The sequence below is a fragment of the Sesamum indicum genome, linkage group LG5 (assembly GCF_026168435.1).
Source record: "Sesamum indicum cultivar Baizhima isolate 11 linkage group LG5, ASM2616843v1, whole genome shotgun sequence".
In the NCBI taxonomy this organism is placed as follows: Eukaryota; Viridiplantae; Streptophyta; class Magnoliopsida; order Lamiales; family Pedaliaceae; genus Sesamum; species Sesamum indicum.
The window spans coordinates 20,569,884-20,584,855 of NC_142661.1; the positions used below are offsets into that span (position 1 = coordinate 20,569,884).

Here is a 14,972-nt window from a genome sequence, read left to right on the forward strand (position 1 = left end):
CTCTAGCAGTCTAGCTCATTGATTGCTTTGGTTTTGGCTGATTTGGGTTGGAATTTCCTTAACATTTGCCTTTCTTGGCCCCCTGTCTCATCTTCTACATTTCCATTATATCGGTCTTGACTTTCCAAAAGTTTGAAATTTGAGTAGAATGAATGATCAACTCGAAAAAATTAAAAAAAAAAAAAAAAGTGTTAAACATGATATAACCTATGAATTATAGAGTATCAGACAGGCACCGTTCGTTTCTTCATTTAAGTCTTGCAAATGAGATCTGCCGTTTTCTGCTGATCTATGCAAGCCACACATCGGTATCAACAAGTACAATCGAGATATCAGATACATGACGTTCTTAAGCTGTTCTAACATCACGAATGCTTTAGCATTACCCTCCGCTGGTCATCGTATTAGTTATACTAGAGTACATAGCAAGCCAAACATTAATGGTTACTCAACAGTAGTGTCTAAAAAATGCAACCATGATCACCATCCAAAAAGTTTAACTATATTGAAATGGTGTGGACTGAAGAAATGGCCTTCATCACCACGCTCAGGGATCAAGGGAAAGTTTTTCAAGACCTTGAAGTCCATGACTTGAAGCTTTTTTCATTTCTAAAGCACGCTTGTATGGAGGTGCAATGGGAGGTTGTACTGGATCTAAGCTCTGGTAAGATCCATCTGCGGATTTAGGAAGTGGATATGAACGATCTGAGTCATACCCGTTGAAGTCACCACATGCCAGAAATGGAATATAAACCTTGTTAGGCCCTTCTAGCCACCCACTGCTGCAGTCTGCCAAAATGTACCAGCTTAATACAACTATGACTTCAGAAGAAGATTTTATTTGATACAATAACATGATAAAACTTTTCACCAGGTAAAAAACGACCTCAAATTTGGAGGTGCATACATTCTTGCAACATGAAAAGTTTCACCTAACCGTCCGCCTTGAAAGATTTAAGTCATTCACCATCTTAAGGAAGATTGTAATAGTAAGTTAACTTCCCCCCCCCCCCCCCCTCCCCCCCCCAATCTGTTCTTAAAATAAATAATTTAAGAGAGAAGAAAAACATAGTTGTATATGATCTCTACAATTTCTTTGTGTAGGTTATACTTTCCTTCTCAAAGGAATATAATAACCGAGGCAAATATTCGCATGGTGAATGGATACTACATAATCATAAACCTCCATAACTTCCACATGTGTCCATGCATAGATACAGAGATCACACAAATAAGGTGACTACGGAACAAAAATAAGCAAGGATTGGCATCAAAGTACCTAGATCATCTGCACCAGAAGGACTTCCAATTTTTTCCAGGAGGCGGTGCAAATCTTTTTGGTTAAAGCCTTCAGGGGGTGAGTAATTCTCACAGACCACAAATGCCTCTGTGCAGGAAATAATGATTAAAAAAAAATTGAGAATAGTTCCTCTTAAGAATTTACTCTCCTCTCCTCAGCTGCCAAATTTGGGCAGCATATTATCTATTGCATCTGATGACCAAGGGCATTGGCAGCCCTTCAAAATTGAATGGTCCAATTCTGACATAAAGATAGTCTTCGGACAAGGGAAAGAAAACGGGATAAGAGGATGCCACCAAAGAATCTAGGAAAGAATTGAATAAAGCAGTTATTACCTATGCTTGAATTACGACTGCTTTTCGGTTTTGCAAATGTTACCTCCGTGAAAAATAATTTTAGCTGCAAAAAGAGTTAGCTCCAGCTGAGTTTCATTAAATGAAAGACATTCTAAACATGTGTCTCTTCAACAGCTCATGACGTTTCTTAAAACCAAAGAATAGAACATATTCAATCCTATAACCAAATCTCGGAGATTATAACCCTGGTATTAAGACACAGACATGAAGATTACAGGCCATAACCACAGAAAGAAGCATTAACTTAATAAATTTGAAATTGTCCGGCCAAATAATTTGATACAAAAAGTTTTTCCTTATTAGATCCAGAACTCATAATTTGTACCCATGCTATGTACACTATAACATTGATGATTTCATTCAGACTTGTCTCGTCCAAAACACAGCCTAGTTGACTAGAAATATTTCAGGCACTATTAGCTCAATTCTCTTTTCCCAGGAGACAAAGTGGCTTCCATGAATTCTTCTGTGTAGAAATGCTATGTAAGATAGAATTCTTGCAGAGACTTCTTGGATTCACAGCATACCAAAACCAAAATAAGTCATATAGCACAGAGAACAGAAATCGAAATCCCATATTATCACTGCTAAACCAGAAGAGTAATCACATTTCATGAATGAAACAAGACTCTATACAGTTGGCAAAACCACATGGTAAAATTTGGAGAAAGTCTGGCCACGAAAGTATGACGCACCTGACAGTAAAGGAGACTAGTATCTTTTCCTCGAAATATTTTTGCAATAAACTTTCCACCAGTTTTTAGTATGTGTGTAACTATTGTCAACGCCTGCAAGCATGTTTTGCCATCAGCGGACATCAGTGTCAGATAGAAGAAGAATCTTACTACATAAACAGAACTCTGTATACACGGAATTATTTGAGTACTACAACTAAAAGGATGGTCATTATGAAGCACTAGCAAACAACCTACTCATCACCTATCTTCTGCCATGACTCAAAAGCAACAAGTTAAAATGAAAATATGTATATGAAAACAAAGATAGAGAAATTTTGCCCTTGAAAACAGTTATTAATTATTGGCATTTCTCCATTCTTGTTAAATTGCCATCAGATTTGATTAGCTGCAATTCTCAAAATTTTGTTATTCTCCAGCAACAACAGGATTCCTAGAAACCAAATTCTATATATGAAAGACAGCATGTCAAAGAAAACAGCATTAGATGCTTATGGATGTGGATAATGCTACTGTAGAAGTTAACCAGCTAAAAAATATCCATTATTAACAAACAAAGAATAAAAATACTAACCGCCAAAATGAGTTGGGACTGAACAAATTCATCCATGTCATGTAAGCCAGTTACTAATATATGCAGAAAAAGCAGGTTAGACATTTGATAATAAACATTGGCATGTATAGTAGAGAGAGTGATGTAATTTAACAATTTTCACCAACCATCAGGTGCACCATCACACACAACGAGATCAGCCTTGCCTCCATCAAAATGCCGGATGACCTGAGAATAAGGAAATGTAAGAAGTAGGCTCTGGATGCGCATTATGTGAGAGAAGAAACCAAGAAACTGAAAGGATATGTAAAAATGAAGAATATTAACATAAAAATGATAAGTACAATGAAATTGGATAAATTTTGATCGATTAGAAATCAGATCCTGGACCATAGATTACTAAAACTGGACCAGTGGATTCTTATTCTATTCATTTTTACAAATTATCCAGAAAAGCAACACATAGGTGCATTATTTGTGAACCATCTCAAACACAGTGTAGTGTGAGTGTGTGTGTGTGTGTCTATAGGTAGATAGATAGATGGAGCACGAATAGAGCCCACACCGTTTCAGCTGTCCTGGCATTTGTGATATCCCCTTGAACTTGAATAATACCTTCTATAGGAGCCATAGGTTGCAAATCAATGGCCACGATAAGTGGTAGATCACTTTCTCTGCAAAATTGAATGACAACAATCCTCGTTCAGACATCCAAAGGTATACCAATTGATCAAACCAAACAACTTGCACAATAAAATATAACGGCTCTGATACACAAACCATGAGCATTAGGAGAATGTGTTCCGAATGTTGATATGGGAAAGAATACAAATAAAAGTCATCAGTGAAACCAAAAAAAGGTGCAAGAATATGAAAATTCACCAATGAAACATACTTGGAATCAGGTGACAGCTTTGCTGGGAGATAAACTTTTCGACTCAAAACCTGAATGGAAGATATAGCCAAAGTTCAGCGAAATTGTAAGACACACGACTATCTTGAAGAACTCAATGAAATGTGACCAAAACAATAATATTTGGATGGAAAGAAAAAAAAGTATTGTCTTATTCTGTCGCTCTCCGTAATAATAGGTATACTTTATAGCCTCGAAAAGAAGGGAAAAGGCAAAAAAAATCTACTTTTCAAGTACAAAAAAAAAAGTGAAAAACTATGCACTTGTGAAACTTAAAGACCTTGAAAAGAGCAAAGACACGAGATATAGCAAAGAATTCCCAAATTGTAAAGTATAACATGTTTACAAATTTCATTTGAAGAAACATTGGTGGTAAACTTACTAATCATTCTGTCAAAGTCACATGTCAAATGATCAATAAAGACAATCTTATTTTGTTTCTGCAGGAAATTTTCAAGAATTTGATCTTCACTAAGACTTCAATTTATACATTTTAGCACAATTCCAATAGTGCCACAGATATGATTGAATATAGACATGGCGGAATTACAGATACCTGACTCCAGCTTCCAGGTGCCGCACATAAATCTACCACACGCTTTACCCCTGCTTACCAGCGGCATAACATTATTAATTGTCTAATAAGTTTTTTAAATTCTGCTGAACAATATATTGTAATCAACCATCATAATCAATGCACGTGAAACTTAGTCAAACAATAATTCAGGCCATTCAAACCTTCAAATATGTTGAATTCCTCATCAATCTGAAGTAATTTGAAGGCACTTCGGGCACGCCATCCTTCCTCTTTGGCTTTCCTATAGTAGATGTCCTGTTATGAATGAGTCCATCAAAAAACAACATAGCTGATAAAGAGTGGGTCCCGTCAAAAAAGTAAAACAACTTTGAACAGGAAAGATAGCAGAGAGAGAGATTACCCGTTTGTCCCTCGACGCTTTTCCCATTGGTTTGGAGTCGAACCCTTTGTCACAAGACTAACTATCAGTAAAATACCTTCAAAACTTTGTTCTGAAATTTGGAATTCTTCAACCTCTATATCTGTTCACGGGCTACCAAAAGCCAAGTATGAAAATACAAATCAACTCCTGAACTGCACGTAAATCAGATGGGCGGATAATATATAAGCACCGGGTTACATTCTTAAGCAAGTAATTACATCAAACAACTAATTTGCATTTTCAAGACTCCACGCGTTTCTTTGAGCAACTTGGAATTCAAAGCCATGTCTGACTCGCTTCGCCCACCCACGCAACCCCACCCCCAATCTCAAAATTGAATTTAAAACGTCCCGTTCTCTTTCTCAATGAAACTCCGAACACTAGTGTAAATATAATAACATATAATTGCCATTCACAAACACATGTAAAGATAGAAAACTATATGATAACCCAGATGGAAAGTGATGTACCCTTTACCGTAGTCTTCAATATGATAGAATTGCAGAGAACTTCAAGATCTGCAATGGTAATGGAGACGGAGAGAGCCGAGAGAAACAGTCGCAACGGCTAATTTTATCATTAAAAAAGAATGGGTCGTCACAAGGCCCAATCGTAAATGATAGAAATTGAGGCCCAAATAATAAATCTTAATCAGGTTTTGATGGGCCTTTCCAAAGATTACTCGATTCCCTATATATAGTTTTTGGGCTAAGATGGGCCCAATCATTACCTTGCTAGAACATATCACAAGCCCAATTTCCAAACTTCAAAATAGTATAATCAGATTCAGGTCAGTATCTAAAATCCATGGAATAAATCATTTTCAAAATCTACTCCTTAACAAATAAAATTTATGGATAATTGTATCTATAACCCTCATTTATGATTTATTTACATAAATTATTCATACTTATTGAAAAATCACAATATACTCATCAGATATATCAATATCATTTACATAAATCCTACCTATTTTTTTTTAAAAAAAATTATATATACGCTTTCTAAAAACGCCAACACAATTACACAAATTATCTCTATTTTTTATCTATCAAAAAATAAATGATTTGTGTAAATAAACTTTAGATCAAAGAGCGTAAATGTAATTATTTGTAAAACTTAATAAACGTTAATTGAAGTTGAAAGTGATGGTTGAGGTGGTCAATCCAAGTTGTTATGTCAGTTCTAAAACAAAATAAATGGCATCACAACAATCTGTGGTTTACATGAGTTCAGACCATTCCATCATATCATGAATTCAAGGTTTTCTACACCAAAAAAACTTTGCAAGTGCATATTAATTAATAATGAAAGAAAATGAATGGTTGATGTAAGGGGTTCGATCAATTCATCCATTGCAGCTGGCACACCACGTCGCCTTCAATAACTCATCTACTTGATCCAGATTTTTTATCAACTGAGCCAGCTGGTCAAGGTCCCCCTCACCTCCCCAACCAATTACAAAAATCCCATTAATTTTTGGATTATATTTATTTTTTTATAAGTATCAAAATAAATATATATATATATATATGTATTAAACGAGAAATAAAATTAAAAAATTATATAATTTGTTTTGCTTTCATCAACATTTTCTGTTCAAATCATGACGAAAGGGAGTAAATCGATAATTTTCGAAAGGGATGTAAGTGTAGTTTCAAAATTTATTTGAAAAAACTACGTACACCATAGTATTTGGATTCATTTTCTGAGTGTTTTGTGGGAATAGAGAGAGAAAAATAAAAATAAATAAATATGTAAGTTTGGATTTTTTTCAAAATATCACACATTGATCAATCAAAGAGAGATTCAAACACTAAAAGAAAGATCGATTCTTTGGGATCCTTCCTTTCTTCAAATGGAAGGAACAGATATAGAATCAACCGATTCCCGAAATGCCTTTCTAGATATTCTTCAATGTCCCGACTATTCACGGAACGTTAGAAGTTGTGTTTTGGGAGATAAAAAATAGTGTTCATTGTCAAATCATATTTTTATATATATATTTATGTATATGTGGGTGTATATATATATATATGTATTTATGCTAAAACAGTTAAAAACACCAGAATAAGGTGTTTTTGTATAATGACACACATTGAGTATGTTTTTTTTTACTCATCCCTCAGAAAGAATCTAATTATAATTAACCCTTTTTATTATTTAACATATGTTTTAAAAGAAAATTTTAATAGTATTGCTAATTAATATGTTATTACCGACATTTTCAGCTTACATTCAATTATATTGAACAAAAAGAAAGAAAATACTCAATGGTAAAGTAAACAAAAATGTATGTAATTAATTTATTGGATGAGTTAATTTAACATTAATGAATTAATAGTAATTGAGACTGCTCTTATTTAAGATATTAGTATAGATAAATTGCGGCCACATTTACTCAAGAAAGAATTAATGCGTCTGCTCCGGAGATAATTAATTAAGAGACTAATTATTAATTAGCAATTATACATTTCTTATAGGGTACGTAAGAAGGAGGTACGTAGCACACTAATTATTCCCTGTTAGTTGCTTAATTCATAAAGATTAATAACTGATTACGGGCTCATAGAGAGTTCACTTTTACACACTAATAAGGTTAGGGATAATTACACTGTTCTGTTATGAGATTTCATATAAATATAGGTGAATTTTTATAATTTAAAAAATTACAATTAATATTTACAACAATAAAATTTTATCAAACTTACTGAAATTAAATTAAGAAATATATAAAATTTATATTTACCATGATTAATTTATTACTAATTTATTATAAGTTAAATGAGAGTGAGCATGTAGGTTGAAGGATGTGGGTTAAGTGTGCTTTAGTTGTTAATATTTATAATTAATTAAGCTTTATGATCTTATTTAATTTATTATAAACTTGAAAGTTAGTTGAAAAGATGTATGATTTTGTAAGTTAGTGTAGTTAATTAAACACCATTTTAGCAAGTGGAAGCTGAAATTAGTTTCTGCCACCCAACCATATGCATGTGGAGAGACAAGACGGAGCAATATGATGAGAGCTGAATGTCAGGTCACTTTCTAATTAATATTTTATATTAATCCCTCTGTCACAAATGTTCATGTGGTCACCAAAACAATTTTATTACACCATCCATCCATCCTTCTCCCATAGGAAAAAAGTGCTACCAATTCTTTAGATAGGGTGATAAATTTTTTTATTTTAAAAAATATAAAAAAATAAATTATTATTATTATTTTTATAAAATAAATATTTACTCATTTATAATATTATAAGGAGGTATTTCATACATGACTATCCATTATTAATTTATCTATCATAAATAAATAAAAGAGGTATTATAAATGCAAAATTACGATTTCATTACCATAGTATCAATCTTTTATCATTTGAAAAATGGCTTTCGACTGATGAGATAATTAATTTATTTAAAATTTTCAAATTTAACTATTTAATTTATAATATATTGGTAACATATTTTAATATATAAAAAATTAATCATTATATGTATATACCACGACGATATTATCACAAAAACCAGTAGAAGTAGAGTATGGAGTACGTAGGTGGCCGGGAAAGCAGCTTCTTCCATGAATTTAAACCAGCTGGTACATGAGTTGAAATTTTATTAAAACATTTCAAGATACAGTATATAAATATACAGCAATGGATATTCAAGGCCCATGACCATTAATTAATTATCACAACCCACAATAATGTCAATTTCTCAATTCCCTTTTTTTGTTTGTTTGTTTGATATCTTGTTTTCTTGAATTGGATCATGACTGAATTAATTATAGTACTAATTAATTGAAAATAACCACTAGCTAATCGTGCGTAAAAACATCTGAATTCACTTCTTGTGTTCACGATCATCCTTGTCCTTATTGGGTTGAACTCGTCCATCTGTTCCAGCCATCATGATATACTTGTCTTTGCGAGTCAAATTGGTGCACTCGAACCCTAGGGTTCCTGCAAGAACCCTCTGAATGTAATTCGCAACCTCAATTGCTGATTTTCCACCCTTTACTGTTAGTTCTTCAGGCAATTGATTCAGGAACGTGATCTCGTAAGTTGGTCTCGGGTTCATGAACACAAAATACGGGTCCAACACTTTGTAACCCCTAGCGGTCGTCCCATAAAACACGCTTTGTTTGGTATTAATGGCCACCGGCACGATTCTATCACTCAACTCAGCAAAAAGCGCGCTGAACCTCAGCAGAAACGGCTCTCTGCAAGTCGTCCCCTCCGGGCAGATCACTAAGTCGCCTTCTTCAAGCAAGCGCTTTATGTTTGCCGCATCCTTTTCCCGTTCCCTTGACAATGCAACAGCTTTAATAGGAGAAATTAACTCGGAAAACTTACTTATGCTATACGTAACACAGCTGATCTTCCGGCCAAGCGCCACCGCCGTGACAACCGGATCGAGTATAGTGCGGTGGTTGCAGACGAATAGAACCCCGCCGCGCCCTGGGCTTGGCGGAGGCGGAGGGGTGCCCTTGACGATGAGCTTGATTCCGAGCATCATATAGGTGTAACGCACAATTCTTTCAGGCAGAGGGATGTCCAAATAAATTCTAATAACTGATAAAACAAAGCCAATTGGCATCCACAAGAATGTGACTAAGGCAACAAGGGGTGTGGGCCTTTGGACAAGACGACCCTCGTGAAAAATGATTGGAGACAGAAGCTTGTTCCTGGGAAGTGGCTCAGTTGCCGTTCTAGGTACCATGTACCCCTCCTGTAAGAATTGCAAATGATCAAGATAATTTTAGTTCCTCCTAATTTATAAAATTAACATGCAACTTTCAGGTTTTCTAAGTGACGGGTGTACTAAATGGAAAATCTTTATCAAACTAAAGGTGATTCGGTCGATTCGAACCAATCATAAAATAAGTATAATATAATTGTTATGTAATTAATTATTTTTCTTAGAAAATGGGGGAAGTAAATGCACCTAACAAGTATTGATTAAGGGTAGCTAGAGAGTAAATGTGCATGATGAGCAAGAGGAGAGTACTGCAATTCCATTGGCAGGGAAGGGAAGCGTGAGATGTGGCTTTTTACAGGGTGGTTTGAGGACTTTCTTGATCAAGAAACGTGAACATACAAGTAATAAATTTCTAACATGTGACTTCCTATTCAATCTTTTTGGTAATATATATAATAGGATAAGGAAAAGTATGTAAATATTTGTAACATATCAATTTTGACTTGAGATTTGTAATATAGGGTGGTCCGAAGAAAAACCGGTTCATGTCGTGTTATTTAAGTAGTCAGGTACATATATATTTAATAAGTTGTTCACGAATTATAAATTAACAATGATATTATAATATTTTACTTTATTTTTTTACTTTTTTGCAATCATTGACAAACTACCTAGGTCCTAGGTACCTAATAAGTTGCTAAGGAAGGACGAGGCAAAATAATTAATCATGGTTTATTTTATTTTTGGGTACAACTAATATTAATAGGATTAAAACAAAGAGAAGTATACTAGTTGTTATATATATAGGATTTTAACTAAAATATAACCTAAATTATCTATCACATCATAGTTTAATTTCCTTTCTTTGTAACTATTACGTATTATATTGGCACAACTTCCATAAAACTATTGTTCTTACTATCATCTCTTCTTACTATCATCTCACGGATGTGAAATTGTTCTACCCTATCTTCGTTGTTTCTGAAAAGTTCATATATATACCTTTCCTTTTAGGAATTGCAAAATTGACATGTTTCAACTGTGTATATATATTTCAAATATGGGGTACATAATTACTGAAAAAAGAATAACGATATTGAATACGAAAAGTGAAAAGGTACCGATACGAGTCAAAATTAAAAAATCATGAACAAAGCATTGTAGAGGTAAAAGTTCTCAACCACCATCATGAAATATGCATGGGGTTATATGTACTTTTGTTTCTGTAAAAACCTTTCAAAAGGCCATGTAAATATATATGTTTCATAATCTCACCAAGCCTAGCTACCAGACTATAAAAATTGATGTCTTAAAGATAATTAGATCTATCCTAATTAAAGGACTGACCTTTAACAATTAAATTGTTTAAAAATAATCTGTTCTTTAAGTAGGTGAAAAATTAATTAGAAAAATAATTAAAAGGGCTACGTGATGAATGAAGTTAATTACCTTGCATATGGACATGAAGTCATGATCAGTCTCTCTATCTCCGAGACCTAAATCAGGCACATTAGACCCAAATTCTTTGACAATCGCCATTTTTTTATGTTCCCCGACGAGAACACCTGGTTTCTTAACAAACCCTGTTGCACGACCCGATTTTGTCACTTCTAACTCCGTCCCAAGAACCTTATCTGCCCCGAGATAGCTCTTAGCAAAATGTTCCACCATGATCCTAGGATTAGCTGTGACTATGTACCTCTTCCCGAAGGAATTGAAAACTTTCCATGTTTCCGGATGCACGTCTTCCGAGTAAAACTTAGGCAAGACGGACCGGGAAACAAGCTCAATGTCACGAATTTTGAGGCCCGAAAAGGATATAAAAATGAAGCTCTGGATTGCAAGTGATTCTGACACAAACAGGTAGACCAAGTACACAAATGGAACAGAGGATAAGAGAAGCAACGCCCTAATGAGGCTCCCGGCTTCTAGAGCAACGAGCATGAAGTAAGGAAAGGCGCTCCTAGAAACCAAGAGCGTGCCGTCTAGGTCAGCTGCCACGGTCTGATTGGATCGCCCTTGGGTAGTACATTTTGTTATTGGGTGAAAATGCCGATGAGCGCCCATTTTGGTAGAAGGAGAGAAAGGGTTTGATGATAAAGAGTTGGTTGTGTGTGAGCTAGCTAGTTGTGTTTCAAGGGAGGATGGAGGGGTTTTTAAAAGGACATGATCAGCAACATAGGTCATCAAGTTTGGTGGTGTTATTACACAATGGAACTATGATCATGTGGTTGAGAGAGAGAGAGTAATTAATTAATTGATTATTATTAATGTTTTATTCATTAAAATTATGTATGTAAGTTTTCCCTATTATAAAGCTGAAAAATAAGGCAGTTATGAGGAGGAGGTCGGAGTAGTTGAATCCCTACTACGTTAACATTCATTAATTAGCCTACATTTTAGTTTTGAGATGCCGGCGGTAGACATGGACGACGTGCCATAATGTTTTCGGCTTAGCCAAGTCTATTAATTTACACACACACATAATTTACCATCAACTTCATTCATAATATGCTCATCCATCCTTTACCAGAGGAAGACGTACGACCATACATATGAGCTGCAGTGGTTTTTTACTTCAACTACAGCTAGCCAGCCTGGGCCAAACAACTTAATAACGTATGATGATTGTGTCTTTTTGGTGAAAATATTGAAATATGTTTTACGCTTGCGGCCTGTAATAAATGAAGGTACATACCCTCTGACAACTCTAACTTACCATATTCAAGTCTAATTTCTTCTACCCCATATCAATAACTATTCCTGTGCGCCAACTGGATATGCCATTCACATATATATTATTATTTATATTAATATTAAAAAGAAAGACTCTCTAAGAATGTCATTCAATCAATAAATAACTAATTTATTCAACTTTCTAAAATTACATTAATTGGTAGATTAGTTTTATTTATTTTTAAATATAATATACTGATTTATATATTTTACTCTTATTTTTATATATACTTGGCACTTGGACATGTGGTTTGTGCTCGTGCTTGAAATAAAATAAATAGTTCTGCTTATTTATTTCAAAATTAATTTATAGAAAATTGAATTTCAAATTTCCGGCAAAAACTGAAGATATGTGACTATTGCATTTCTTCTAAAAAGTTATGCAGCTTTTCTGCATAAAATATTTTAATGGTTATAAACCAATTTGTAATTTAAACATTGCAATGATTCAGAAAAAATGGCTCGAAATCTCTATAAATACTAAGTGTGAAATGATAGGTTTAATCTCCTGAATTTTGTACTCACATAAATTTATTTTCTATATGTTCTTTAGGAAAGTTTTTAAAATTACTATTAGCAAATTTATTATATCCTAAAAGTAAATTGTGATATAAACTTCAAACACATAAATAATACTGCAGAAATATAGCACAAGAGTGTGGGGACATTTAAAATTATGAATGTGAATTATTCTGGACAGATATGTCTTGTCCAAGAAACAACTATACCTAGTTAAAAATAAGCAGCCAAAACACATACATATCAATTGGAGAGATAGAGAAAGGATTTGTGGTTACGTAATCCAAGATTCAAAGAGTTAGGTAAGTGGATATCAACTACCAGATCTAAAATCAGGCATTTCACTTCACTTGTTTCTTCTTGCTTTTCAACTAATACCAAGGCAATTTAACCCACCAATTTGGACAACGTTAACCCACCACTAATACTAGAAATTTATTCTTTTCGAAATTATAGGCCCCTTTAATATTGAAAAGGGCTACAAAAATACAGATAAAAGAACATGTGTGAGGTATACATAAAGTTTGATTCATTCTCAAGTGGTCCATCCAATTAATTTGTTTGTATATGTATATACTGTATAAATAAAGCAGTAAAAGCCTTTTGATCCATGTGTTTTGCTATATATATATATATATATATATAATGTTTTTGTTAAATCCTCTTGCCAATCTAAATGATAAGTTAAATACAATCCTATTTTTACATATCATTTTTATGAGTGGAATTAAATTACCAACTTATGTTCAATTTAATAATTGTCTCTTAACAACCTTAATTCCTACCATCATTAAAATATATTTTTACTTTTTTCAATTTAATAATTATTTTATTAATCTTAATTTTTCTCTCTCTCTCAACTTTCTTTCTCTACGCTCAATTTCCACGTCCCTTATCGATGAGGCTTAGCTCAATTGAAGAAAATAAGGCCTCATGATTTTAAAATTATGAATTCGAACCCTACTAATGTGTGAATGTTATTCTATTTTAATAGTAAGTGTTGATTATATATAATTATCTAATATTATTGATAATCAGTATATGATTGTTATCTTTATTGGTTATTGTTAGATATAAATGTTTGATACTGATAATTATAATCAATTTATTCAATAAATACTAATTCATCACTTTTATTTAAAAAAAAATCTACATCCCTTTTACTTCTCTAATTTTTCCAATATTAATTTTCCATAACTTCCTTATATTCTTTTTATTTATTTAATACATGTATATTTTTTCTAAAATATTACTATTATTTTTAAATATAAATTAATTATGTACACATTTTTTAGTGTGCCACATATACTAGTACATATATATAATTGAAGAGGGTGGGTTTGGTGTCTTATATACTTCATTTTATAATATACCTCTTAATTTTATTTTTTCAGTTTTCATGTTCAAGTAATTTATTGTCCCACTCATCCATATATTTCTTTATATATAAATTTTCTTTCGTTCATTTATTCTCTGTGTATTATTTTATTCTGATAATAAATTATTAATACTTTCTTACAACTATATATACCTTAAGAAAGGCATGTTTAGTCTCGCCTACTTAGACGGCCCATTCCTTTCTTTCTCAAAGTTTTTAAGAAAATCTGTCTGACCAACCTTCATTAACCAGCCGCAAATTGTAGAAAAACATGACGCCTCCCTCACATTCTTCCCAACTAAAATTAGCTATTCTATAGCTTTGGGCTTCCACTCTTATTAATATATGAATTTTATTCTAGTTTAATAATATTTTTTTGACTGGAAAATAAAATAAGTTGTACATATCTATATATCATGAGTAGCGTAATAAATATTTTTTTTGCCATTTTAATAAGATAATTTGTTGGCATCAACATTTGATATCATGATAACCTTTTCTAAATGAAATGTTTGGAGGGTTTCCCATTGAGTTAGATGTTTTTGTTTGTACTAATTATTTACTGAAAAATTATAATAAGGTTTTAATAGTGATTAATTATGTAATTATATAAAGATATGAATAGTGAGAGCATAATTAGGTGATAGAAATTGGGCTTAGAAAAAGGTACAACCACTGGGATAAACAATTGAGACAGACCGGCCCCGTTACTATATATATACCTATAAATGCAGCTCAATTAAAACTTGTATCTATTTATGATTACAAGAAAGTTCCATATGTTGTATCAAAATTTTCAATTTTTTTGAGGGCTATATTATGAAAAATCAAATTGTAGTATTCAAAGAAAAAGTTGGGCTTTG

The 14,972-nt window shown here is 32.9% G+C and overlaps 2 protein-coding genes across 5 annotated transcripts; both read right to left on the reverse strand.

Annotated features, from left to right (window-relative positions):
- Nucleotides 1–214: 214 nt before the first annotated feature.
- Nucleotides 215–5,348, reverse strand: LOC105161552 (S-adenosyl-L-methionine-dependent methyltransferases superfamily protein). 4 transcript variants are annotated; one of them, XM_011079272.3, is made up of 12 exons: nt 5,247–5,348; nt 4,756–4,887; nt 4,556–4,649; nt 4,374–4,423; nt 3,800–3,849; nt 3,470–3,578; nt 3,072–3,132; nt 2,926–2,978; nt 2,352–2,444; nt 1,636–1,699; nt 1,280–1,387; nt 215–789 (listed from the first exon to the last, which is right to left on the reverse strand). In XM_011079272.3, the coding sequence occupies exons 2-12, from the start codon at nt 4,780–4,782 to the stop codon at nt 548–550; spliced, it is 951 nt and encodes a 316-aa protein (XP_011077574.1). In that variant the 5' UTR covers nt 4,783–4,887; nt 5,247–5,348; the 3' UTR covers nt 215–547. The 4 variants fall into 4 exon arrangements, with proteins under 4 accessions (XP_011077574.1, XP_011077575.1, XP_011077576.1 ...); XM_011079273.3 differs by having other exon boundaries at nt 4,756–4,928; nt 5,247–5,339; XM_011079274.3 differs by having other exon boundaries at nt 4,756–4,876; nt 5,247–5,334.
- A 3,008-nt stretch (nt 5,349–8,356) lies between these two features.
- Nucleotides 8,357–11,616, reverse strand: LOC105161551 (glycerol-3-phosphate 2-O-acyltransferase 6). Its single transcript, XM_011079271.3, has 2 exons — nt 10,926–11,616; nt 8,357–9,506 (listed from the first exon to the last, which is right to left on the reverse strand). Exons 1-2 carry the CDS (start codon nt 11,541–11,543, stop codon nt 8,619–8,621), a joined length of 1,506 nt encoding a protein of 501 aa, XP_011077573.2. The 5' UTR covers nt 11,544–11,616; the 3' UTR covers nt 8,357–8,618.
- Between the last annotated feature and the right edge of the window lie 3,356 nt (nt 11,617–14,972).

What these genes read in the sequence shown, in the direction of transcription:
- LOC105161552 (XM_011079272.3), bottom strand. Translation starts at nt 4,782, where the DNA reads ATGGGAAAAGCGTCGAGGGACAAACGG. An exon ending in AAGCGTCGAGGGACAAACGG is followed by an intron (nt 4,650 to 4,755) that starts GTAATCTCTCTC and finishes CATTCATAACAG; the next exon opens with GACATCTACTATAGGAAAGC. An exon ending in GGAATTCAACATATTTGAAG is followed by an intron (nt 4,424 to 4,555) that starts GTTTGAATGGCC and finishes GCTGGTAAGCAG; the next exon opens with GGGTAAAGCGTGTGGTAGAT.
- LOC105161551 (XM_011079271.3), bottom strand. Translation starts at nt 11,543, where the DNA reads ATGGGCGCTCATCGGCATTTTCACCCAATAACAAAATGTACTACCCAA. An exon ending in ACTTCATGTCCATATGCAAG is followed by an intron (nt 9,507 to 10,925) that starts GTAATTAACTTC and finishes CAATTCTTACAG; the next exon opens with GAGGGGTACATGGTACCTAG.